The 25,065-nt window shown below is 40.6% G+C and overlaps 2 protein-coding genes across 6 annotated transcripts in view; both read left to right on the top strand.

The window, feature by feature from the left end:
• abhd18 (abhydrolase domain containing 18) overlaps positions 1 to 14,611 on the top strand; it is a 52,594-nt gene extending 37,983 nt beyond the window's left edge. For both annotated transcript variants that reach the window (XM_062393417.1, XM_062393416.1), the window contains 7 exons: positions 623 to 761; positions 1,720 to 1,809; positions 2,958 to 3,059; positions 3,418 to 3,650; positions 3,887 to 4,023; positions 6,231 to 6,393; positions 12,378 to 14,611. In XM_062393417.1, coding sequence (XP_062249401.1) covers positions 623 to 761; positions 1,720 to 1,809; positions 2,958 to 3,059; positions 3,418 to 3,650; positions 3,887 to 4,023; positions 6,231 to 6,393; positions 12,378 to 12,429 — 916 coding nt within the window. In that variant the 3' untranslated portion in view covers positions 12,430 to 14,611. The remainder of the gene's footprint in view (positions 1 to 622; positions 762 to 1,719; positions 1,810 to 2,957; positions 3,060 to 3,417; positions 3,651 to 3,886; positions 4,024 to 6,230; positions 6,394 to 12,377) is intronic.
• A 1,210-nt stretch (positions 14,612 to 15,821) lies between these two features.
• On the top strand, positions 15,822 to 22,697 carry LOC133958531 (G2/M phase-specific E3 ubiquitin-protein ligase-like). Of its 4 annotated transcripts, XM_062393393.1 has the most exons (14): positions 15,826 to 17,355; positions 18,190 to 18,440; positions 18,642 to 18,752; positions 18,924 to 19,046; positions 19,145 to 19,222; positions 19,305 to 19,352; positions 19,434 to 19,559; positions 19,650 to 19,820; positions 19,910 to 20,295; positions 20,496 to 20,809; positions 20,953 to 21,131; positions 21,411 to 21,583; positions 21,670 to 21,884; positions 22,022 to 22,697. In XM_062393393.1, the coding sequence occupies exons 3-14, from the start codon at positions 18,663 to 18,665 to the stop codon at positions 22,264 to 22,266; spliced, it is 2,148 nt and encodes a 715-aa protein (XP_062249377.1). In that variant the 5' UTR covers positions 15,826 to 17,355; positions 18,190 to 18,440; positions 18,642 to 18,662; the 3' UTR covers positions 22,267 to 22,697. The 4 variants fall into 4 exon arrangements, with proteins under 4 accessions (XP_062249376.1, XP_062249377.1, XP_062249375.1 ...); XM_062393392.1 differs by having other exon boundaries at positions 15,822 to 18,440; positions 21,970 to 22,092; XM_062393391.1 differs by having other exon boundaries at positions 15,826 to 18,440; positions 18,642 to 18,722.
• The last annotated feature ends 2,368 nt before the right edge of the window (positions 22,698 to 25,065 follow it).

Here is a 25,065-nt window from a genome sequence, read left to right as displayed (position 1 = left end):
CACATTCTGACTAGAATTGTGAGTCTGACAACGTCAGACTAGCTTTTTTCCACAGAGACGCCAAAATCCTAAAAAATGAAAGGTTCCTTGTAGAGACTTTAATTGGTTATAAAATGTCACCTGGTCATCATCTAAGTCGTTAGTACAGACCAACAATATGCTTAAGCTACTAACAAACAATTATAATTTTACACATGTTAATTAAGAGACATCCCTCAACATACACAGTACAGGCGGATAAAGTAAGGGAGACTTGGGCTGTGGCTAAGGACGTCCTCCAACCAGAAGGCTGGAAGTTCGATCCCAGTCTTCCCCATCTGGATACCAGTGTCCTTGGGAAAGATGTTGAACCTTGAATTACCCCTCATAATTTTTTTTTTTGCTGAAGTAGTGGATTATGCAAGTAGAATGATTCGAATATGTGGGATGATAAATGATTTACCTTGCAATGGTTAAAACACATTTGAACTGCTGTGAATTCAGGAGGATTACAGGTGCGTCATCTGTGAAGCATCATCAAATTGCTCAGAGATGATGACTAAGATAGACTTTCAGTGAATTCTTCTAAAAATTGATTTATTTCAGTGTAAAGTGAACAAGGACTTATTTGTGAGTGTTTTAGGTGGTCCTGTCTAAAGAATGTTTCAGACCTGTTTGTCATGGGAGGGGCATTGATCCTGGAGTCAACAGTGCTTCTCCACTGGCTGGAGAGAGGAGGATACTGGCCACTGGGAATGACTGGCATCTCTATGGGAGGATATGTGAGTCTTCAAAAAAGTGCACATTCTATGCTTTCCTTTATTAATAATTTTTAAGCAAACCTCTGCAATCCACCAGTATTACTCTTCATCCTAATCCTGAAAACCCATAGTCACCAGCACCTTATTTAACATTTATAACTTAGTAGAATTAGCATTTCCTGGTTAGCGTTATAATAATTTTGCACTCATTATGAAAAAAGTGAACCAACTCCTATCAAAGCAAAATCATGAAATCATGAATTCCCGATTCAAAGGCTCTCAATGCTTTACTCCCAAAGAACACATAATGACAATAGATATAAAAATGAGATTTATTGACAAATTTCTACAAGGACAGGAACATTTACAAGAGTAGTAACTCAAAGAACTGCAAAATGGAATAAATTAAGCATCTAAAATTATAGCAATGGAATTGAAAGATGATAATTTGAGTAATGTTGGAAGATGATATGTTTAAGTTAATGGTGAACAAATCTAGACCGGAATGCGCAAATACATTGTTCTGTGAAGGTAAATCTAGAGGTGATAATTCAGGTAACGACATCGACCCAATCATCAATAGCAGATTCGAATGATTGGGTTGAGCCTAATTAAATGAGTGTTGCAGTGCTGTGGAGTTTCTCTGCTCAAACTCACAGCATAATTCGGTGGCTGGTAACCTGCAAGTGGTTGCATGTGGGACTTAAAAGCGCATAAGAGAATGTAATTCAAAAGATAAACCTAGAGAAAAAAAGATATGAACTATGTGTAAAAATGAGAAAGAGATCAATAAAAGTAAAGTGAACAGCAAAAGTTTTGATGACCACAGCATAAATTCCGCACTTATTGAGTCACAGTCTTTTCAAAGCTGTAAGGATTGCGCAATAGTGATCTTACAAATATGTTACATGCATGTCCACACATAAAAACTATATAATATCAAATCTTACCAAGATCATATTTTTGTCTTTGTATCCAGATGGCATCCCTGGCAGTGACTAACTGGCCGAAGCCCATCCCTCTGATTCCCTGTTTGTCTTGGTCCACTGCCTCAAGTGTCTTTACCACGGTAACACACTCTTTCTATCTGGTAAAAAAAATTTCGTCATATTCTTGTGAACATGATAGCTCAAGATGTCTTGGGGAGATTTCTTCAAGGTTGGTACTAATATTCAATGAAACTCGTGTATGAACTGATATATATATATATATGTATCATTCTTTGACCTGAATAGAATTTGGTGGTCAAAGGTCAAAGATCACAGTGACCTTATGTAAATCTTGAAAAAAACCTGCACTTGTTCTTGGAGGCATACAATCCCAGTGCAGTCATAGACTTAAAACAAATTAGATTTTAAGGATTGAAGTTTATTTCACTTGGTTCAACAAAAAGTTTGGTTAGTGTTAGGAACTGCTCATTTCACATCATCTTTTCATATTATCACATGTATCTTATTTTGTATAAGAGCCATATTTTGCCTGATGGAAACGTGACTTGTGTGACAGGGTGATGAAAACTCTCTGGTATTCCCTGGACAGCTTTTCTTTGCTAAACCCAGCAGACCGATAATAATACAGATACATGGTCTGTATTTATATAGCGCTTTTTTAGTCTTGATGACGACTCAAAGTGCTTTACAAAGCAGTCTATTGCCATCCACCCATTCACACACACATTCATACAGTGCATCAAACCAAGACATTCTTATTGAAGGGCAGCCACTATACCAACAAACTGCTGCAGTATCATATGGCCATCTTTGAACCTTTACATTGAAATTAGTTAAAGGCTCAGTCTGTAGAATTTTGTGATATCTAGTGGTGAAATTATATGTTGCAGCTGAACATCCCATCACCCTCCACTTCCAAACATGAAAAATAACCTTTGGTAGTATTCAGTTGTCATAAAAACTCAAAAGGTGTTTAGATTGACCAGTTTGGACTCCTATAAAAACATTGCAGCCTCCGTAAAGAGGACCAGCTCTAGATGTAATTATAAAGTATTTAAATAAAAACGGCCCATTCTTGGGTAAAGCAAACCTTTAATGGCCAGTATGGACAGGAGGACCAATTATAGTAGCTGGTAACTATTTCAGGGGACTAACAGGCATGTGAGTATTGTTAAGGATAGCATTACTAAATAATTTATTCAGATTTTAGATGCAGCAATGAATTCTGAGATGCTGTTTGTGTGTCTGTGTTTGTGTGCGTGCGCAGGGTGTTTTGAGTAAAGCAGTGAATTGGACAGAGCTGGAGAAGCAGTATGCCATTAACTCAGTGTATGAAGAGGAGATCACTCACCTTTTGGAGTACTGTGGGGTATGTTATATTTCAATTACTTCTACTCTCCCCAACCAGGATTATACAACTGGCTATAAGGTTACTGATTCAATTTGAAAGAACATTTGATTGATCACCATGTTGTCCAATCAAAATGACTGAAGGTGGAATAAATCAAATAAAGAATATCAATTATGACAATATAACAAATACTTTAGTTGCAAAGCAAGATTTGCTTGTTTTAGGTTTGCAAGCATGCAAGTTAATATTTCCTTTGCTGCATGTCAGTATGAAATTAAACATATCTTTCTTTGTTTGTTTGTTTGGTTAGAACACACTTGAGCATGATCATCAAATACATTGAATCTGCCCTTTGGGCTTTGTCCATGTGTGTCAGGCTGATTCCTTAAGGATGGGTACAGAGCCTCTGAAGAATGCGGACACTATAGAGTCGCTTCTGGGCCTGTCTAGAGGTGAAAGACCATCAGTGGGCCAGTACACCGAAACTGGACGGGAGAGTGAGGTTGAACAAGGCCCGTTGATTGGTGATGGCCCTAAAGGTGGCAGAAATGGAGACAAAGACCATCTGTTATCATCAGTAAACAACATTGGGACAAGTTTGGACACAAGGTAAAAAGTTGTTTTGAACCGAAGCTACATATGTCTGTTTGTGTGACTTCTCTTTCCCTATTGTCTTAACGTGCTCCAACTATGTATTTACACATATACACAAATATGTATATATGGCAGATGTTGTCTGATTTGATGTACTAATCTATAATTAGGTTCATACATACATACATAATTTTGGACCGTTTTATAATTTATAATTCATCTTATTTTAATTTCATCTTATTTTTTCCTAGAAGTCTACATGCAAAGAGCACTCTGCATTGGAAGAACAGGAATTCAGCCAAATGCTTTCGGCCATCTTTGCATAGAGAATCGATAAGCTTCATGAAGGGTGTAATGGATGAATGTACACACATGGCCAACTTCTCTGGTACGTTTTATGGTGCAGACCGACAAGCTGCATTTGTGTATCACAGCAGATGTAGGAAAGAATTAAAGTAATAATTTTGGTAGAGGTGCTGGATTAAAGGTTAAGTGTGTAGAATTTAGTAAAATACAGTGGGGAAGTTGCATGTTGTAGCTGAATACCCATCATCTCGCCCTCCCCTTCCAGACATTAAATAGACCTGTGGTAGCCTTCAGTTGTCATAAAAACTCAAAAGGTGTTTAGTTTGTCCAGTTTAGATTTCTGTATACATTCTGCACTCTGTAGGTAGGAGCAACACTCCCAATGTAAATGTACATTTTTAAATATAAAGGGCCTTTCTAGGGTAAAGAAAATGTGGAAAACAACATTGCCACCGGGGTCTCCAAACTGCAATCAGACACAAACCAGGTTTTAACATGCTTTATTGTTAAGAACGGCAAACATAAATTTGTCCTGGAAGCTAAGCACTTTCCAGTCTCTTCAATCTGTCTTCTCTGTATTGTGTTTCTCTTCTGTTTGTGGCGGCTTTCCTCCTGCCTTTTAAATCCAGGGAGAGGAATTGAACAACTAACCTCAGATGTGCCAATTAACTCTCACATGACAAGCTGGCTCCACAGAAAACAATATTTTTTACAATTTAGAGGATTACGCACTAGTGAAGACATCACTAGGATTCATTTATTTTACAACAGGGGTGTACTATCAAAAGAGTCCTTTTGTCCCCTATACCCCCAAATAAGTATGTGTCTGTAGCCGCAAAACATATTTGATAACACAGCTTATAAGGTTTTATAAATAGTTATACTATATATATAGATATATAGATATAAATAAACTTTAGTTTGTTGCATTTACGAAATTATAGAATGACAATAAAGAAAACTGTTTACATTTTATTATTATTTTTACCCGTTACAACAAAGGAAAACACCAAACTCTTATGAAGAGAACAATATAAACAGCAAAGTGTAGGCCTACTTTGAAATAAATTAAACGCATTACTATGCAGGCCTATCTGAGACCTCCCCATTTTTGTGGCAAATGTATAAAATAAGAAGTAGCCCACTTTGAAATAACCAGAGAAACTCTGTGTTTTCAATGTTTCCATTGTTAAGAAGGTAAATCACTTACCGGCTGCGTCACGTGAAGGAGCTCTGATCTCACTGTTTGTGTCTCTCTGAGCGAGTGAGCGGTGTCAGGGGGGTAAAGTAGGTATAACTAAACAAAAGGTGCAGTTGCATGTGCTGGTGGGGAGAGCGATAGAGGGAAGAAAGCCCTGAACAGCCACTAATCAGCTGTTTACCTCACAGAAACTGAAACAGTGACTAGCAGTGATGGCACACACAACCAGACTGGGGGGGGGGGGGGCGTTACAGTAAGCTACATCAAACTACACCTAATTATTGGTAAAAGGTTCTGATTCTGAGTCATTGCTGTCTGCTTAAATGTCTATTTCATGATACTGTCCTCTATCATTTATTAAATTGTGTCAAATATCACTCTAAATTGAACTATTTAGATCTTAGTTGGACATTAGGATTCAAGATTTCATTTCTAAAAAAACAACATTAAGGGCAAAACAACAGCACTGTATCAGTGACATCTCTTAAGTGAAACTAAAAATTCATCACTCATGTCTATAAGGTTTTAAACCAAATTGATGTGATTAACATGCAGTTTGTACAGAAAAGATGTTTGTTGTGGTTGTGCATATAAACCCTCTCTTTATGCCTCTGGGTCTTCTGAATTATGATGCAATTGTTGATGCCTGATTTGGTTTACTGTATGATAAAAAATATTTCAAAGCAAACTGGCATAAGAAGAATTCAACCATCATTTTGCCGGATTCTTGTGGGATGAATTAATTTCATGCTAGGCTAAGATTATGTGAATTTGCAAGCTTGCATGTCCACAATTCAATTTAAGTTGGCTAATTAAGTTATATAGTCCGGTCCCCATGTTGCAATTGGTTAAATGTTCCTTTTCATAGAATTCAAAATATTATTTATAGCAGCTAAACCCATAATTGACATTGCAGCTTGTGGAGGTAGCTTTTCAGACTCAGCTCAACTGAATCATTCACTCAATGACTAGAGGTATGCCTCTATTGAAATGATGACCAGTGAAGAGAGGCCAAAATGGGGGTTATATGTGTGCGGTTATATTTCATAGTAGAAAATAAATGGTACTTGTTCTTCACTCTGTCCTAGTCCCTGTAGACACTGGTCTCATTATCGGAGTCCAAGCCAAAGAGGATGCCTACATCCCTCGTACAGGGGTCCTCAGTCTGCAGGAGATCTGGCCTGGATGTGAAGTCCGATATCTGAATGGAGGACACATCAGTGCATACCTGTTTAAACAAAACGTCTTCAGGTAAACCACTTACTTGACATTAAGAGCAAAAGATGTGTGCAGGAACTGAAGTTCTCCATCACTATTCTAGGACTCAGGGTTTACCTTCCATCCATTCCAACACTTTTAAGCAGTTTTGTTTTTTTGCGGAGGGCCTAGACTGAAAGACCAGAAAAACTATGCTGAACCTTGGATAGTGCAGCGGTACCGTAACAACTCTAATATAGGGCACACGTGAATGAAGCTTCTGGACACTTGGTCAACACCACACAGCATGGAGGGATGATGTGTTTTTTTTTTAGGATTTGTAACGTGTGAAGCTTTGGTCAACAGTTACTTCATGTTACTCTAACACTCCCCCTTACTCTTGAGACTTCTATAGTATTTTGTGGACTCATACACTTCACCCACCCCTCCATCAACATACTGGTGAGTAGATTATGAGTGAGTTTTCCTTTCCGGGTGAACCATCCCTTTAAGACGCTAGAGCAGGGGAGCCAACACTTGTGAGCTACTCATAAAATGACCCGGCGCACATACCCCCCTCTTTTAGTTTTTTTCGTCGTAGCATTGTTAAGCAAAAACACTCCTCCTCAACCTCCTCTTGTTGATTCCGAACCACCGTTGCAAAAACCTCCTCCTCATCCTCCACTCCTGGAATCAGAACAACTTCTGCTCCTACAGCCTCATCCTCCACTCCTGGATTCAGAGTGACTGCTGCAACTGCCTCAAACTCCTAATCAACCTCAACTCCGGAAATCTGAGCCATTGCACCAAGGGCCCACTCCTCATCCGTTACTCCTGTAGGCAGAGCTACTACACCTGTTGCTTCCTCTTCATACACTGAGTTAATGGAATACTGCTTCTCAATCTCTGTCCAGTTCACTGCTTTACTCAAAACAACCTGCAAACGCAGACACACAGACACACAAACAGACACATACAAACACCTTCCTCAGAATTCACCGAAATGATTTGAAAAAGGTTGACTTTAAACAAAAACATTGCTGTTGTAGTAATGCACTAAAAGCAATGTTATGCAGTGGGTTGATCTCATCTCCCTCATCTTATTTTCATCCGCTTATCCGGGGTCGGGTCGCGGGGGGAGCAGCTCAAGCAGGGGGCCCCAGACTTCCCTTTCCCAGGCCACATTGACCAACTCTGACGGGGGGATCCCGAGGCGTTCCCAGGCCAGTGTTGAGATATAATCTCTCCACCTAGTCCTGGGTCTTCCCCGAGGTCTCCTCCCCACTGGACGTGCCTGAAACACCTCCCAAGGAAGGCGCCCAGTGGGCATCCTTACCAGATGCCCGAACCACCTCAGCTGACTCCTTTCTAAGTAAAGGAGCAGCGGCTCTAATCCGAGTTCCTCACGGATGGCTGAGCTTCTCACCCTATCCCTAAGGGAGACGCCAGCCACCCTTCTGAGAAAACTCATCTCGGCCGCTTGTACCCGTGATCTCGTCCTTTCGGTCATCACCCAGCCCTCATGACCATAGGTGAGGATAGGAACGAAGATCGACCGGTAGATCGAGAGCTTTGCCTTGTGGCTCAGCTCTCTTTTCGTTACAACGGTGCGGTAAAGCGAACGCAATACCGCCCCCGCTGCTCCGATTCTCCGGCCAATCTCACGCTCCATAGTACCCTCACTCGCGAACAAGACCCCAAGGTACTTGAACTCCTTCACTTGGGCTAAGGACTCATTTCCTACCCGGAGTAAGCAATCCATCGGTTTCCTGCTAAGAGTCATGGCCTCAGATTTAGCGGTGCTGATCCTCATCCCAGCCGCTTCACACTCGGCCGCCAGCCGATCCAGTGAGTGCTGAAGGTCACAAGCCGATGATCCAATGAGGACCACGTCATCTGCAAAAAGCAGTGACGAGATCCTCAGACCACCGAACTGCAACCCCTCCCCACCACGACTACGCCTCGATATCCTGTCCATGTATATCACAAACAGGATTGGTGACAAGGCGCAGCCCTGGCGGATGTAAAGTGTAAATTTAAAATGTTTTCCCTTCCCAACACTGACTCATTAATAAAAATCATTAAAAACTGTTTTCGTGGACAAACTGGCGATGACTCAAAGGGCTGGTGGAGACACTTGATGAGGGAAGTGTTGTAGTGGGATGGATCTTGAGGGCGGATGGAAGCTTGAGGCGAACAGTAACTGGGTTGATGACCCTCTCTATCTCAAACTGACCCACGAATCGGGGGGCTGCCCTGGCTTCCCTCCAGATCCTACGGAAGCGGCGCAGGTGTGACTTAACGGAGTGCACGGCCACTTCCTCCTCCTAGGAGTGAAACAAAGGCAGATGGAAAGGGTGTCATGAGGTCAGTGGTCTCCAGGACTGAAGGGAGTTTTTGGAGAGGAACAAAGTGGACTCACTTGGAGAAACGATCCATAATGGTGATTATGGTGGTGTCAACTGTCTATGGAGGGAGACCAGGGATGAAGTCCACAGCAATGTAGGACCAGGGACAGCTGGGGATAGGCAAAGCAGTCAAGCAGTCCAGAGGGAGGTTGGTGAGAGCTCTTATCGCGGGCGCAGAAGTTGATGATGGACTGAGTGTCTTTGGCAATGGTAGGCCACCACAAATGTTGTCTATTAAATCCTAACGTGTGTTCGACTCCTGGATGGCACATTAGTCTTGAAATATGCAATCTGATGGGGACAGGGACATAGAGACGGTTAGGAGGACCGTTACCTGGGCCTGGGTCAGTCTGCTGGGCTTCCATAACCTTGGACTCCACCTCCCAGAAAGAAACTGCCACAACACGAAGGAGTGAGGATGGACAATGGGGAATTGCTGGGGGTCTGTCAGGAGAAGGCATCTGGTTTCTGGTTGCAGGAACCGTGTCTGTAGGTGAGATTAAATTAATTCCTTCCTAAAAACAGGGCCAACCGAGCTTCCCGAGGGTTTGATGTCCAAATAATGAAGGGATGCTCCACCCTCTCCAACTTGTGTCGCCCATCCTCCAGAACCATCAGTAGCTCACGGTTACCCACATCATAATATAGATTTCGTCTGGGGAAAAAAGTGAGAAAAGAAGGCTCCTTGGTATAATTTGCCATCCTCTGTAGAGCGTTGGGAGAGGATGGCCCCGACCCCTGTGTCCGAAGCATCAGCTTCTAGCATGAACTGAAGGGAATGCTCTGGGTGCATGAGAACTGGAGCGTTGGAGAACAGAGCCTTAAGATTTGTGAATGCTTATTCAGCGTTAGGAGACCAGGGGAGAGGTACTGTAGGTGAGGTGAGTCTGGTTAGGGGTGTGGCTTTCTTACTGTTGTCCCTAATGAATCGGTGGTCAAAGTGAGCGAATCCCAGGAGTGTTGTAGATTAGGGTTACACTTATTGATTGATCTAACAATTATTATTTTTATTAATTGATAAATATATTAACATAATACATTTATCAAAGATAAAATTTAAAAACTTGTTTCATTTATATTTATTTAATAATCTTCTCTTAAATACAATCCATTGTGACAACAAACAAAATATGCACTTCAAGGCAATATTCACAACAAAAGATAGCCCAGTAACCAGGCTTTATTGTCCCATATCTCTCAAATAAAATGTGTGAAATAGCTTGGTCCATTAAAGTAAAAGGAATATATCAATCTACACTAAGCTGTCCATCAACAAAATAAGTGAAAAACAAAGTATAACTCAAGTAACTTTCTGAAGGAATATCAACACTGTAAAAATTAAGTTTAGCAGTATTTCATTATAATTATCTTGAAGTAGCATAGTAATTGTATCAATGTCTGTTTGAACTCACAACCATCAAATAAAATAAAGTATTTCAATAATGTTTATTATACATTTTTACACTGAATTGCAGTGTACTCTCATTTCAATTTAAATAATTGAAACGAGTTTGCTTTTAAAAAATATAATAAAGTGCTTTTGAAAAAGGCATCTTTAATTTTAGAAACAATTTACAAGTTAGATTTTACCATTTCTTCTTTTTTCTCAACAAACATTAACAACTAAACATTTAACTTTCCTCTTTATTCCCACTTTCTCTGGTTCAGTGAAGTAAACCTGTGTGCTGCCAGGATTTAGTCACGCAGAAAAAGCTGTGCAGGTTAAAATGAGACAAGCTAAATTGTCTTTCCTTTTTGAAGAACAAACACATTTTACCACTGAAATCGAATAATTTCATCTTTGTGTCCCAGTGACAACCATCCATTCATCAAGATTCAAGATTAAAGAGTTTATTATCAAATGCACAACAATAACATTAAGCAGTCGCTGGCAATGAAATGCTTCGGTCACAGGCTCTCTTTTAGCAATGCTCAGAGTATTACATCCAAAAGACAAAATTTGAGTTAAATAATATAAAAGAGAATATAAAAAATTTAACTAGGCCACGTTGTAGCACTAACGGGCCCGAGCACAGGCAATTTCAAGTCTGTTGAGGTCCGTGCAACTCATCTACCAATACAAGATGTCTGAGAAAAGAACGTAAGATCATCAAGGACAGCCATCCAGGCTGTGGACTTCTTACACTGTTGCCGTCTGGCAGACGTTACCGGAGCATCCGAGCACGAACTACCAGACTCACAAACAGCTTCTACCCCCAGACCATCAGGCTTCTGAACTATCAACACTGACCCCCTTAACAGTCACCATGTACATTCTGCTCCCACACTCATACAAATACACTTACTCTACATATATTCATTTTATTTAATATTCCCCACTTCTTCACCCTGTAAACTGCTGCTTCATTTAACTTTGACTTTAATTTGACTATGTTATATGTTATATATATATTCATATTACTTAATTTAATATTCACTTGACTGTGTTTATATGTTATATGTTACAATGTTATGTTATATGTTATGTTACATAGTATGTTATTTTTTTTCATTTTGTAAAGTCGCCTACTGCGTAGATGTTTGCCTGCCATGTCATAAGAATTTCACTGCTCTGATGACGCTGTCATTGGTGCATGTGACAATAAACTTTGATTTGATTTGATGTGAAGAAAGAGCATTCGATGACCAAGCGCTCGTCTCCGCGTTGCAAGCGTTTATCCTTGCCGCAGTGCACAAACGCATGCAACGCGGAGACGAGCGCTTGGCTTTGTTGATCTGATGAAAGCTCTACAACAAGTATATCAAAGTAAAAATGTGGAATATGGCCAAAATGGCGGGCTTCCTGTGTGGTCTAGCATATCTGTACAACAGACTTATTTCTTTGTCATGAAAAGACACATGTCCCTATCGATTTTTGTAGATGTAGACCAATCGTAGTGCCACTGCTGTTCTTTAGGGGCGCTAGTCAGTTATTTTGCCACGCCCATTCCTTAAAACCATCTGAATATCTTCGGGGGGGGCTGTTGATACACATATTTAGTTTGAGGGAGATGGAAGCATAAACACGGAAGTTACAGCGATTTCATGTGTCATGGCGAGTTGAACTTTGATGCCACGCCATAAATAATCCGCATGATGGAAAGTCACAGTAATCTTATGGCTACATTATCAATGTCTTGAGACCCATTTGACACAGTTTGACATGGTTTCGCAAAGTGGATGAGGAGAAATACAGCCAAGTGTAAGACGTACCAAAAACAATACATTTCCTGCTGCCACGAGGGGGCGCTGTGATTTTAAGTCACGATTTCTGTATAAATGTCTTCAGGTCGGGACTCTTGTCTTACATGCCTAGTTTGGACTCGAATGGACCAAATTGATTGATTTCGTCTCAGCAGAAAATCTTAATCCATATGTGCCTAGGAGGTGTTGACTGAAGTCATATGGTTTGTTCTAATGTGCTTAATGACATATAACCTTTTATTGAAATCCTGTGTGTCTGCTGGTGTCAGCCTCATATCTGTTTGTTTCTCTCCTTCTGTAGATGCTCACTCTCAGTAGTTTAATGCCGAAAAATTCAATTTAAAGCTAATGTTCAGTTTCTGTTGTCAGAAAATAGAACAAATATGACACAGTGACTGAAACTGATTGCATGTGTTTTATTTCCAGACAGGCGATATATGATGCATTCAACAGATTCAGCCTGAAGTATCCCAACTAGCCATGGCAAGCAGAAGTCCCTTCCACCCTGTAACAACACCAGGATCATCATTTTCGCAGAGGCCTGAATTCTTCTGAGACGACCTGTGCCTGAGCTTAACAGTCTATCCTTACTCGAAACTAAGCTTACATCAGCTAAGCTCAGTCACTTTCAAATTATTTTAATTTCCTGTGTCTGCAGAGGGCTTGGTTTTTGCCTTGTTGCCTCTAAATCAACCTAAGCAACAGAAATTGTGGCAGTATGAAATAGTGTTGTAGAAAGTGGCAACAGGAATGTGGCTGTCTCAGAGACACTCACTTTGTGGTGATGGACAATCAATCCTATGGTTTTCACTGGCTCACTGGTCAACACCAGCAGACTGGTAGTGTCCATCCTCATGTGGGCTGTGTCTCACCTGGAGAAAGTGGGACAAACACACATAAAAGTCACTTTAATAGTACGAATTTCAACACACTGTTATGCACTTAATATAGATTGATTTAAATTTCTTATACAGCATATTATAAATACTAAATGTCAAGAAATACTGATGAAATGCTGGGAATTACATCAAAGAAAGAAATTAGTCAGTGCTCAGTTTAAACCATCAATATATATTATCAAATACAATTATAAATGTTCCACATTGATAAACATATATGGTGGTTACATTTACAACCAATAAGATTGTTTTTCATATGGTTTGTGTTTTGCATTTTTACTGCAGTAGCTACTCAGTTTATGAACTTTCAGTAATTACCTCTCTATATATCGTGTTTTGATACCTCCACGATGGCCAGTGGCCGGAGGCATGTTTTCAAGTTGGCCTTCCACCCTGTATGTCTGTCCGTCTGTCCCATTGTTGTGAATATGATATTTCAAGAACTCTTTGAGAGGGAGAGAGATTATTTGAATCCTTTCGATACCATATGTTTCTCATATTTCCTGGTCAAACATAAATCAAAGGTTCCTCACAGTACAGTTGGGAGCCAAGAGAAAGCAATTCAAGGAGACAAGACAATGTTTCTTTATTTCTAGGGCCAAGGACAATGACCTCAGTTTTGAGGTCATTGCAGTTACTTCAATGGTTTTGGATTTAACTGCAATACTGTTTACCCCTGAAACTCCAAAAGTGTGTGGTGGACTCAAACACTTCACCCCTCTATTTGTATAGTGATGAGTAGATATCATTTTTGGGTGATCTATCCCTTTAAAGCCCTTACAAGGAGTTTATAACTGGTTATGAAACTGAGAAAAATCAACTTTTTCTATAAGCTATTTGGCATTTGGCATCTAGTTTATGGCGGATTTCTGTCAACATCTGCATCGAAATTGACGACAGTCAGGCCGGAAAAAACTATGTTTATCGCCACAAGAATGAGGTTCAATTTCAACACTAATTTAATCCCTCAGGATCCAACGTCCCCCAGACATCACCTCCATTACCGTCTTTCCAGCGAAATGATGTATGTAGATGGCAGAAGGAGAAGAAACAGAAGCAGTGGAAGTGAGGCATTTCTGCACCCCTTCACCTACGTGAAAGGGAGGTGAATGGGAAATCAAAGAATGCACTGGGCGGGCAGAGGTACGCATTTCTTGGACAGAAGACAACATCATGGCATTACAGGCAACTGCCATGGCTCTCCAGGAAGAGGTTAAAACGCTTACTTTTAAAGTAGTTGGCTGTAGCAGGAGAAATAACTTAAGGCTGGTGCGTCTTCCCAAAGGTGCAGAGGGAAGCAACACTTGCTCATACCTCGAGCGTTTGCTTCCAGAGGCTCTGGAGATGGAGCCGTATAGTTAACACAGACAGGGCGAAACGGATAGTGCTCTACAAGAACTAGCAAGTGATGTACTTCCCCGCTCTTCGTACCGAAATTCCCAGGCAGCAGAAGTGCCTCGACTGTAGCGGCTCTGAGCCAATAGCGTTCGGTATGGAATCGTCTTTCCCGCTCGCTGGGTCTCCCACCGCAGCAGATCCTGTATCTTCGACACACCGGCCAAGGCGGAGCAGTTTCTTGAGAAGTTGGGCAGAGACAGGGAAGCTGAGAAGCGTAGAAGAAATGGCGATAAAGCTATGTTGAACCCATGTTATAGTATTTCTCTTGGGCGGTATATAGGAATGGTTCTTTTATTTTTTGTGCTGTTGGAATTCTGTAATTGTTGTGCTTTTCATAAACTAATAAAGAAATTCCTTGCCAAATATTTGTATTTACGGCTGATTTCATAAGCAGGGCATGGCCAAGTTACAAGTATGTACCTAAGTACACTGTTTTTATAGGAACACTCCGAAACTGTATGAGGGCAGACTACGGCGATCAAGTATTTTGGTACTCCTGATGTATTTTGGCAGTTACTTTTAATTGGTTAAATTAGAATTGTGTAATGACTTGAAGCAAGTGACAAAGTTTCCAGGGAAAATACGGAGGCGAGAGAGAATTTTAGGGTGTTAAATAAAATAGTGAAAATAAAACAGGTCATAATTATATTAAAACAAATTAAATCTAAGATCATATTTTGCAAGAAACACACCTATTGTCTGTTGATACAGTTCGTCTCAAATACACAAGAGGTGGCCTTGTCAGGTAAGGTCAGGGAGTAATGTTTATTCATAAAGCCATTCAATATCAAACAAGCGGACTCTGTGGTCAAAACTGCACAAAAACGTTTATACTTCCTTAGGAGACTCAAGAAGTTTGGCATGGCTGCAAAAACTTTAACAAACCTTTACAGGTGCACCATTGAGAGCATGCTCTCAGGCTGCATCACTGCCTGGTATGATAGCTGTTCCGCTGCTGATCGCAAGGCCCTGCAGTATGGCAAGCCGATTTGACATAAATTCGCTAGACTGGATATGTGTTGCAGATATCTGCAATTCAGTTTTGCCTAATCAAAGAGAACATTTTGGATATCCGCAACTACATTCCTCCCCATCCACAACTGTCATTTCAGATATCCACAAAGACATTCCTCCTAGGAGAAATGACGTCATTTTTGCCATTCATGTCTATGGGGTTTCTCATTACAGATATCTACAATTCAATTGCGGATATCCACTATGTGAATTACGGATATCTGCAACTGAATTGTAGATATCTGTAATTCCAGTTGGAGATATCTACAATTTGATTCTGACTAGTCATAATTCCAGTTCAAGATATCTTTAATTCACCTCAATTCAAGATATCTACATGTCCCTTTTCAGATATCTTAAATTAAGTTTTGACTAGGCGAAATTACATTGTAGATATCTCTAACTGGAGTTAAGACTAGTCAAAACGACGTTGTAGATATCTCAAACTGGAGTTAGGGATAGTCATAATTTAATTGTAGATATCTATTATCAGGTTATAGATATCTTGAAATTAATTTTGATTAGAGATATCTAAAGTTGTAGATATCTGTAACTTTCATTCCGCCTAGTCAAAATTGAATTACAGATATCTTAAATTAGAGTTTTGACTAGGCGAAATTACGTTTCAGATATCTGTAATGACAAATTATAGGACCGCCTCCCACTTTAGACGGGAGCGGAGCAGGTCGTTGTCGTTAATCATCATTCACACAATACACCTGTGTTCACTGATTACGTCGGTCCACGGATCAGTTTAGTACCATGTCACAGCAGCCGGCAGTCGAGGGGGTCGGGGTTTTTAACCGTATTTTTAACGCTGCAGCCCGTGCCAGGCAGGAGCTGGCAACGAGCAATGAGGATTCCCGATTACTTTCTTCAACGAGAAGACTATTTCGCCGGGAAGTTCCACGAGTTCGGGGTAAGTTTGGCCATTTGCTAGCTAGCAGAATATGCTAGCAGAAGTTCGGGGTAACGTTAGCTGTTAAATATGTTAACCTATCTTGTTTTTCCGGGTTGACTATCGTGCTTCGTTATCGTTACTATAAAGTTATTTGCAGCATAATTCACAGCCTCATACGTATTTAAGTGTAACGTTAATTCAGCTGCTACCTCAGGGATTCCCAATCTGGTACGTGAGCTGCTAACTTGCTAGCTGCTAGCAGGGGGGTCATCCCTATGTTCCCCGTTTTTTTTAAAAAAAGGCTCCTATGTTCCCCGCTTTTCCTCAAAAATGTGAGATGAAAAGGGCAATGTCGGAAAGGTGTTAAATTTACTTTTCAAATCTTATTTAATTACTGCACTTTGATAACATTTAATGCTGGTCTCTCGACTTTATCCTTATAATGTTGGACTTATTTGCACTACCACCATGACTGGCTATTGCTAGACCAAGCTCAACTGTAGCATGTGCAAAAGCTGCAGGGCGAAATCAAATCGCCGGAAGATTGGGCTGGGGGTTACACGAAGGGGAAACGCAGATATTTCCACGGGGTTTGGCCTCTAATTTACACAAACACTTTTTCTTCTTCTCTTTTTTTTTAATCACAAAACTATTCTCAAAATGAGCGTCGGAATTACGGCATGGCACCATTATAAAAGGTATACACTACAGTAAGCGGTAATATGGTGAGCCGTTCCAAGAGATCCGGCTCACTAAAAAGAGCCGAAATTCCCATCCCTAATTCCCTGGTTGTTTTTATCATTGGTGTGACCAGAATTTTTTTCAATATCGCCGTTTTTCAGAATACCCTGCTGCTATGTATAAACATGGCCTAACCATGACGCACTTTATAATAGAGCACCTTACCACCCACTGAATCACAGGGTCAGTCCCTCTCTGCCTGCATGCCATACACCCCTCAGTACATTCATGTGAACTTTTTATTTGTTTTATTTAGTATCTTATTGTCCATATTATTCATATAGATTTTAGCGAAGAGTGACTGACAGTTATGTATTTGTGTTTACAGGAGGATCTGGTGGCCGCAGGGAAAACCTTATTTGGCAAGCAAAGCTTTTCCTCCTTCCAGGGCCAGATAGTGATTTTCTGCCCCCAACAAAAACACTTGATGAACTTGCTAAACTTCGATTAGGTAATGTGAGATTGAAGCACATAAGAATTGAGTGTTATTTACTTTTACACCTTATTATCCAACCTTCTTGCCAAGAAAACTATGGAACAAGCTTTTTTCATTCTAACTTGAGCCTGTCTGGTCCCATTTGTAAAACTGTGTATTGGGAGACATTTAATTATGTTAAAATACATTTAGCATTTGTTTTAAAGAAATATTGTAGAGCTGTTTACTCTTTAATGCATTTTCATAAAAGTTTCCATGTAGCCATTTTAATAAATACACCTATGCCCTTCCAACACTTTCTCATGCCAAGATATCATTTTGAAAGTGTTGAGGAATATCTCCCAATGAATCATTTTGCATCAGCTATCTAAAGTTAGTCAATGGTGGTTATGGTTAGTGTGGGTTCTAGGTGGTGCATTCGGAGGCTCAGCTACACCATATATCATATGTTAATGTTCTTTCACATATTATGCTCAGAGGCTCAACTGTGTGATGCCCTTGGGAGTGAAACCAGGCTCCCTCATCTCAGTCATATACAAATTTTGTTTAGCTTTAAACTTTGTAGAAGCACAACTTATCATAGGTTAGCTGTGGAAGTCATACAGGTCTACTTTAGTGGTTGGCAACACTGATTATCTCTGAAAATATGACAACAGTTTGGAAGCCTTGATTTGTGGAATTTATCGTCTTTGAAACTGTCTTCGCGAACATTGTAGGAGTCTGGGCAAGATCTCTAAGGACAGTTTGCGAGGATTCCTGAAATATCGGGAATATAGTATTAGCAACTAATGGCTGAGTTACTTTGCCACTAGAAGCAGATTATACTGATGTTTACATTTCCATTTTTAGGAAAACCTGTGCAAGATTCAGCAGACAGCCGCACAAACTCGAAGATTGGGTTGAACTGGAGTCTAGCGGAATTAAACAGCTTTGTTTGTCACAGCTACCCTCACATAAGCTTAAATTTGGTTGGGTTTGAATTGGCAAGAACAGGCAAAGGACGCAAAATCCAGATATTGAATGTTAGTTCTGTGAGGGAACTAAAAACAGCTGTTGGCAAAAGCAGACTTTACATCGTGCCACGAGCCACTGTCTTGCAGGTATGGAATTATATACACAGGGATTTATATCATACTACAGTGCTGAAGTTAGTTTCACCTTTGTAACCTATTTTGAGGTTCTTAGAAATAGGCTGTTTATGTTTTTTTTACCTTGACAGTTATAATAATAATAATGTACTACAATCAAATGTGTTAACTGTAATGTCTGCCTGTAACTGAAGTTACCCTCTCTGACCTCAGGAAACCTCACCACCCTCAGCCATGTCCCAGAATTCATTCCCACCACTCTCTGCAGCTCCAGCAGCAGATGAGACCTCACAGGTGGCTAAGGAAAATGTGGTTTCAGATCAGGTCCATATTGAAATGATTGCACATCTAAGATCAGTATGCACTTGATGAGTGGCAGATATAAACGGTGTTTTTGTCTTTTTCTAATATGTATTTATTATACTGTGATGTCTGAGCAGTTACATTCCCCAGGCAAACAGTTTTTGTACGTTTTGATTTTCTGTGTACTGCCAGGTGGCATCCACATCCTCTGCCATATCCATGGTTTCATTCCCACCACTCTCAATTGCTCCAGTACAAGATGAGACCGCCCCTTTGGCTGAGAGTACCCAAGCTCAAAGTGTGGTTGCAAATCGGGTAACAAATTTTGACATTAAAGAATCTATTATTTTAAGTATGTGTAGGCCTATTTGATGGTGATGGTGAGAAATTCCATTTTTGATGTTTTACTTTAGGCTCTTCAAGAATGGCAAGCAATACGTGCCCAGCAAGACCAGGAATATAATGACAATTTGTTGGTGGATCAGGAGAAGGTAAAATTTCCAAGTTGTTATTTTGTATGTTTTAAATGATATTACAGTATGCATAAATAATTTTAATGTGGTCTTTTAATAGGAGAGGAAGAAACTAGCCTATCAGGCCTGTGAGGAAAGGCGTCAAAAGGTTTGTTTGTAATATTCGTTTGAATGAACTAGCCGAAGATTAATTTGAATTTTCTTTTTAATGAGAGCAATAACATTTCAGGCTATTGAAGCAAGACATCAGCGTCTATCTGCATGTGAGGTACCCTCTGATGGGGTGTTGATCAAATTTAAATATCCAGATGGACACCTCAACATGAGGAAATTCAGCTTGTGTGAGCCAATTCAGGTGATGTGTGTTCAGCTTGAGAAAATATCAAGTGTCGTCACAGTGGGTTGTCAAACGTCACTGGTGTAACACTGTTTCACATATTTTTAGACCTTGTTTGACTTTGTGGGACAAGATGATGGTGCCAGTGAAATCTTTGTGGTACAAGAAGCCACATCATCAAGATCAATTGAGAGCAGTTCCGCCGGGTCAATAATTGATCATGGCATAAAACCATCCTCAACTCTTTACGTTCTTTGGTTTTCAAATCACCATGTACAGGTAAATGTATATTGCATTGTATTTCCTGTCTCAAATGAAAAATTGTTTTGTTTTGTGCAAGCTCATGTATTGTGTATGTTTGTCTTCAGGAAATTCTCTCAGGTCAACAAAATGATGGAGCTCATGCCCTAAACCATACATCTCCTGGTCAGTCGTCGCTGTCTGAGCCCTCAACCCAGCAAAGTCTCTCTGTGCCCTCTCTCCAGTCTGAGCCCTCAACCCAGCCAAGTCTCTCTGTGACCTCCACCCACTCACTGCTGTTTGAGCCCTCTCTCCAGCCTCTGCCATCTGAGAACTCTATCCAGTCATCGCTCACTCTGATCTCACAACCGCAAGAAATCCTGACTGATGAAGAACCATCACTCCCTCCTTCACCTGTCCAGGAACCAATCATTGATCTTGATGAACAAGAGGAGACGGTTTCACAAAATCAGTCTCCTGTATCAACACATCACCTTAGAGGACCTGTGGATGAGTATGTGTTTCTCATTAACTTGACATTGATGTTTTTGGTGTATGTAAATATTACATTTTCTATACCATAAAAAGGACTAGCACTAAACCAAAGTCAGTGTGATGCTTATATCCTGTAACATTTAAGCAGGTGGTTAAAACTTAGAAAACATGGTACATATTTGGCATATGAATAAAATGTATGAACTTCTTTGGTTGCAGGATTGATCTACAGACCATATTGAAAAAACTGGTCAGCAAAGTAGATGACTGCTTCTCTCCAACAACAAGCAACCAAATAAATGTGTGCAGGGACAATGTTTTACCATGTAGCCTGCGGGCGTTTAAGCGGAAGTCCTTCGACCCTGAAGCAAGACTGGATGTTGTCTTTGTGGATGAAGATGACAATGGTGAAGGGGCAGTTGACGAAGGCGGCCCGACCAGAGAGTACCTAAGGCTGTTGATGAGGGCCGTCCACCAATCAAACATCTTCGATGGACATGAGAAAGACCGGCAGTTGCGTCTTGATACGCAAGGTGAGGAAGCCCAAATTCTTGGGGCTGTCTTCATTCAACTGGCATAATTCTAGAAATGTATACACGGAAACCTATTTAAATTATTGCACTCCCTTATTTCTCCTGTCCTGATTTATTGTGGTTTTTGTACGTGTTCATTTTAGCTTTACAGAGTAAACTGTACACCTGGGTGGGGAAAATGATAGCTGTGTGCATCATTCATGGAGGAGTTGGTCCACATTTCTTCTCGGAAAGGCTTTTCCGGCAAATCTGTGGAATAGAAACGACCCCGGCCACGGTCGATGAAGTTGGCGACCATACTTTTAGGGAGCAGTTGATGAAAGTAAGAAGGAGAAAGGTGTTAGACATTGAATGTACAGTCTACTGTGACACAGCCCTCCAGTTGCTTTCTATTAACTTTCTATTTATGAAATGCTTCCTTTCATAGTGTACAACTATTGACATGTAATTTATATAGGATAGGTGTCCTTGTAAGCCAAGTTTGGATTGTAGACTCCTGCACATTTTAATTATCCTTGTCTTTATGTGCCACTCACTATCTTTCGATCTGTCTTTTCTTATTTTTTGTCTTTCTTTCTGTCGATTTGTCTTTTCTTTTTAGATACAGGATGCAACAACAGTCAGAGAGGCAAACAATGCAATAACAGAGGCAGCAGATAGTCTCAGTATTATAGGTGCCTTGAGACATGTGTCCAGCCTGGAAGAGAAGGACTCCCTTGTCCAGTCAGCTGCTGACTTCTTTGTCAACGGCAGATTGGCGACTGCCCTGGACCAGTAAGTAATTGCCTCACCTGTCTTGTCTGTCCGAGAAATTAAACTCACTAGCCCAGGACAACTCACACTGTCACATGTTTTCATAGGTTTGCTGATGGGTTAAAAACCCTTGGATTATTCAAAGAGATGAGGGAGAATCCGGCCGTGTTCTTCAACTTCTTTGTCAATGAGGAAATTCCCCTTCAGGCGAAGGACCTGTGCAAGTTATTTGTTCCAGACTTCTCAGCGCAGGGCAGCAACCGGAGAAACCGAGAAAATATGACAATCTGCTTCTGGCGTGACTGGTTGATTGACATAGAAGGTATACTAATTATTCTACCAGTAACAATATTGTATGTGAAAACATTTGATTTATTTTAAATTAACTTTTCTCCAATTCTATCAAGGTGTGAAAGGCATCACTTAATCACCGTTTCACACCACTTTCTTGTGTAACAGAAGGAGAATGCAGTCCAGTCACCCTTGAGAGGGTTTTGGAATTTTCGTCTGGATCCTCTGTAGTCCCTCCACTGGGATTTCCACACCCTCCTCAAATACAGTTCATTCATGAAGAGAACCGAATCTTCCCTGAAGCAAACACGTGTATTGTTACACTATGCCTGCCGCTGCACTCTTCTTATGAATGGTTTAAAAAACATATGATGGAGGGAATTTTGCAAGCGCCGACCTTTGGTCTTGCATAATGTTACCGTGTTTGTTTTTAAAATTGTTCAGTGCAGGTTGTTAGAGGGCATGCCTCTATTGTTCCCAATTGTTTTCTACATTCTAGTTTTACAAGTGCTCTTTAACTTGGCACTTGTTGTTCTAATCACAACCCCATCACCAGATTTGTGCCCACCCTCTGCCACTCTGCCAATGCTGGGCCCACGACACAGGCCACAATGCCTGTTAGTTGGGCATCAACCACAGCTGCCATCAAGTGCCAAGTGCACTTGCACCTTCACTTTTAATGATGTGGTACTCTGTTAATGTTATGTCCAATTTCATGCACTTTTAAATATTTTCTATGTCCAAATCTTACAAGTGCTCCTTGCCTCTGTGGCACTTGTTGTTCTCTTTACTGTGGTCATCCCCACTTGCTGCACTCTCAATAAAGTGGTCAGTGCTACAATGATGCATTGTTGAGTGTATTTATATGCAGGGCCTATAATTTAACAAATCCTTTAAATCAGCATCCCAATAGCAGAAGGCCTAATAGACATAAGAATAAATGGCTTCTAGGCAGAATGGAAACATTCTCACACAAACATGGACTTTTGATCAATACTCGGACTAACAAGACTTTATCACTTTAGATCAAGCGTTTGCAATAATACACATTTGTTCCGTTTGTTTTGAAGACGTATGACCATGCATGATGCCAGCCTCTTGGGCACCTGTGGGCAGGACATGCAAATTAGTTAGACATCAAATGTATATTTATTTATTGTACAATGTTTACCAAGCACAATGGGAGCAGTAACGCAACTATACAGCCCATCCCCCTACACAAGAGTAGCCTAAACAGAGTCAGGCAGGGTGTGTCGGCGCTTGTCAACCAACAATAGGCCTACAATATGACATGACAACACTTGTTGCTACTTCCAATGTCTTGACTGGCACACCCGGCATTAGCTACATCCTGGATAATGTATGCAACCAATAAAATGTCTCTGGGCTTGGAATTGGACTATACCTGATCAGTTTGCAAAATACTGACAATTGCAGTACAGCAAGCCTGATATTTAATCTTCAGATCAGAAAAGTGGTGGATTGCATTGTGCACAGATATTGCCGAGTGAGGATGAGTTGAGGTGGCTCTACCCTTACAGCTGGGAACTCTTCCTCGTCAAGTGTAGGCAGTGTTTGAATTCCGTACTGCGCTAGGATGGCCTCAATGTTTTGGTCGCTGTAGGGATTTTCCCCAAACACATTGTTGACAGCTGTGCTGTCTGTGGCAATATTTCTGAGCATGCCCTCTGTCAAGAGTTGAGTTGGTGTGCGATTATTTTCTGTTCTCAACGGATGGAGGTTCCAGGCCTGTCTAAATTGCTCCAGTCTTTTCTGGATCTCCGGAAGATAAACAATATGCAGTGATAGTCTGTGGACATCATTATCTTGGTTTAGAACCTCTGAATCCTCTAAGGAGTAGAACATATGGTAAAAGTGCTGCAACACATGCAAAAATACATCACGCCAAAGGCAATTCTCTGATTGTGAACTGATCGTCCGGTTATGAAACCTCTGTGTTCAAGTCCTTGAACTAGATGCATGAATAAAGCCACAAGGATGTTTTCACCACCATGGTCAGATCTAACTCTTGATGGTAGGGCGTAGAGGCAGGTTGCTTTCAAAAACTGAGAAAGCACTGTTGTGGAACCATTGTCTGTGCTGCAGCTGAGGTAAGTAATCAGACGGGAGTATCCATCAATTGCACCATGAGTGACAAAGCCCCATCTAGAAAGGTTGAAAAACAAATAAAATGATTACTTGAAATTATAATACTATTGACAGTAGTCTTGAAACAATATAGCTGTGAACTCCAGTTTTTCACTTGCTGAAGTTCTCTTCAAAATATAAAAGAATATATTGACAAGTCGGGTAGTAAGTATGACAAGTCTGGTAAAAATAACCCTATCAGACGCATGTTCCCATCAATGTGCCACAAACTGTTGGGGTAAGGTACATGATAAACACGTCTTGCAACTGTCCGGCTCCATCTCCTTGCAGCAGCAGTAGGATTCACCCGTGTCAACATCTCACGCACTCTGGACCGTGTAACAAAGACACCCCGCGTGCGCAACAGGGCTCGAATAATCTGAAACACATTTAAGAAAAGATCTACATTTTCTTGATATTCAAAAAACAATGGCACACAAGTGTGAATTAAATACAGGCTAAAAATAAAGACCACCAATTACCTCATTTCCAGAATTAGGATATTGGCGTTGCCTCACATGTTGTTCTAGTTCACCATCATCTATTGCAGGCCGCATACTTCTGACAGGTATACCCATCAACTTTGACTTCTTGTACAGAAATGATGAGGAACATCCAAGTATTTCAGCAGTTTTTGCAATTGAATTGCCTTGCGCCAGCAGAAATTCGATCTGTTCTCTGGTAACATCAATAGCTGGTCGACCTGTTCTCCCTAAAAAAAGAAAAAGTAAACAAGGTATAAGTGTTGAGGCAGCATTGGACTGTTTATTAATTATAATTTAAAGTAGGCCTATATATCAGCATACCAATTCTCAAACATGCATTGAAATTGCATATTGTTAATGAATAGGCCAATAGGCTACCCTGGGTGTGGAGAGGCTTGAGGATTTGCAAAAATACTGTATTTATTGCTGTGACCAGTCAGTGGACATAACAGTAAGACCAATACATTTAATGATTGCTGAAATAAGCACATGGATCAGTGTGCGAAATATCCATCAATATTCGGGGGTCCCCATCTCCCCCGATTGTTGCGCCATATCGATCTGAATTTTCTCATGCAG

Source organism: Platichthys flesus, chromosome 8, assembly GCF_949316205.1.
Source record: "Platichthys flesus chromosome 8, fPlaFle2.1, whole genome shotgun sequence".
Lineage (NCBI taxonomy): Eukaryota > Metazoa > Chordata > Actinopteri > Pleuronectiformes > Pleuronectidae > Platichthys > Platichthys flesus.
This window is presented reverse-complemented; position numbering and strand designations above follow the sequence as displayed.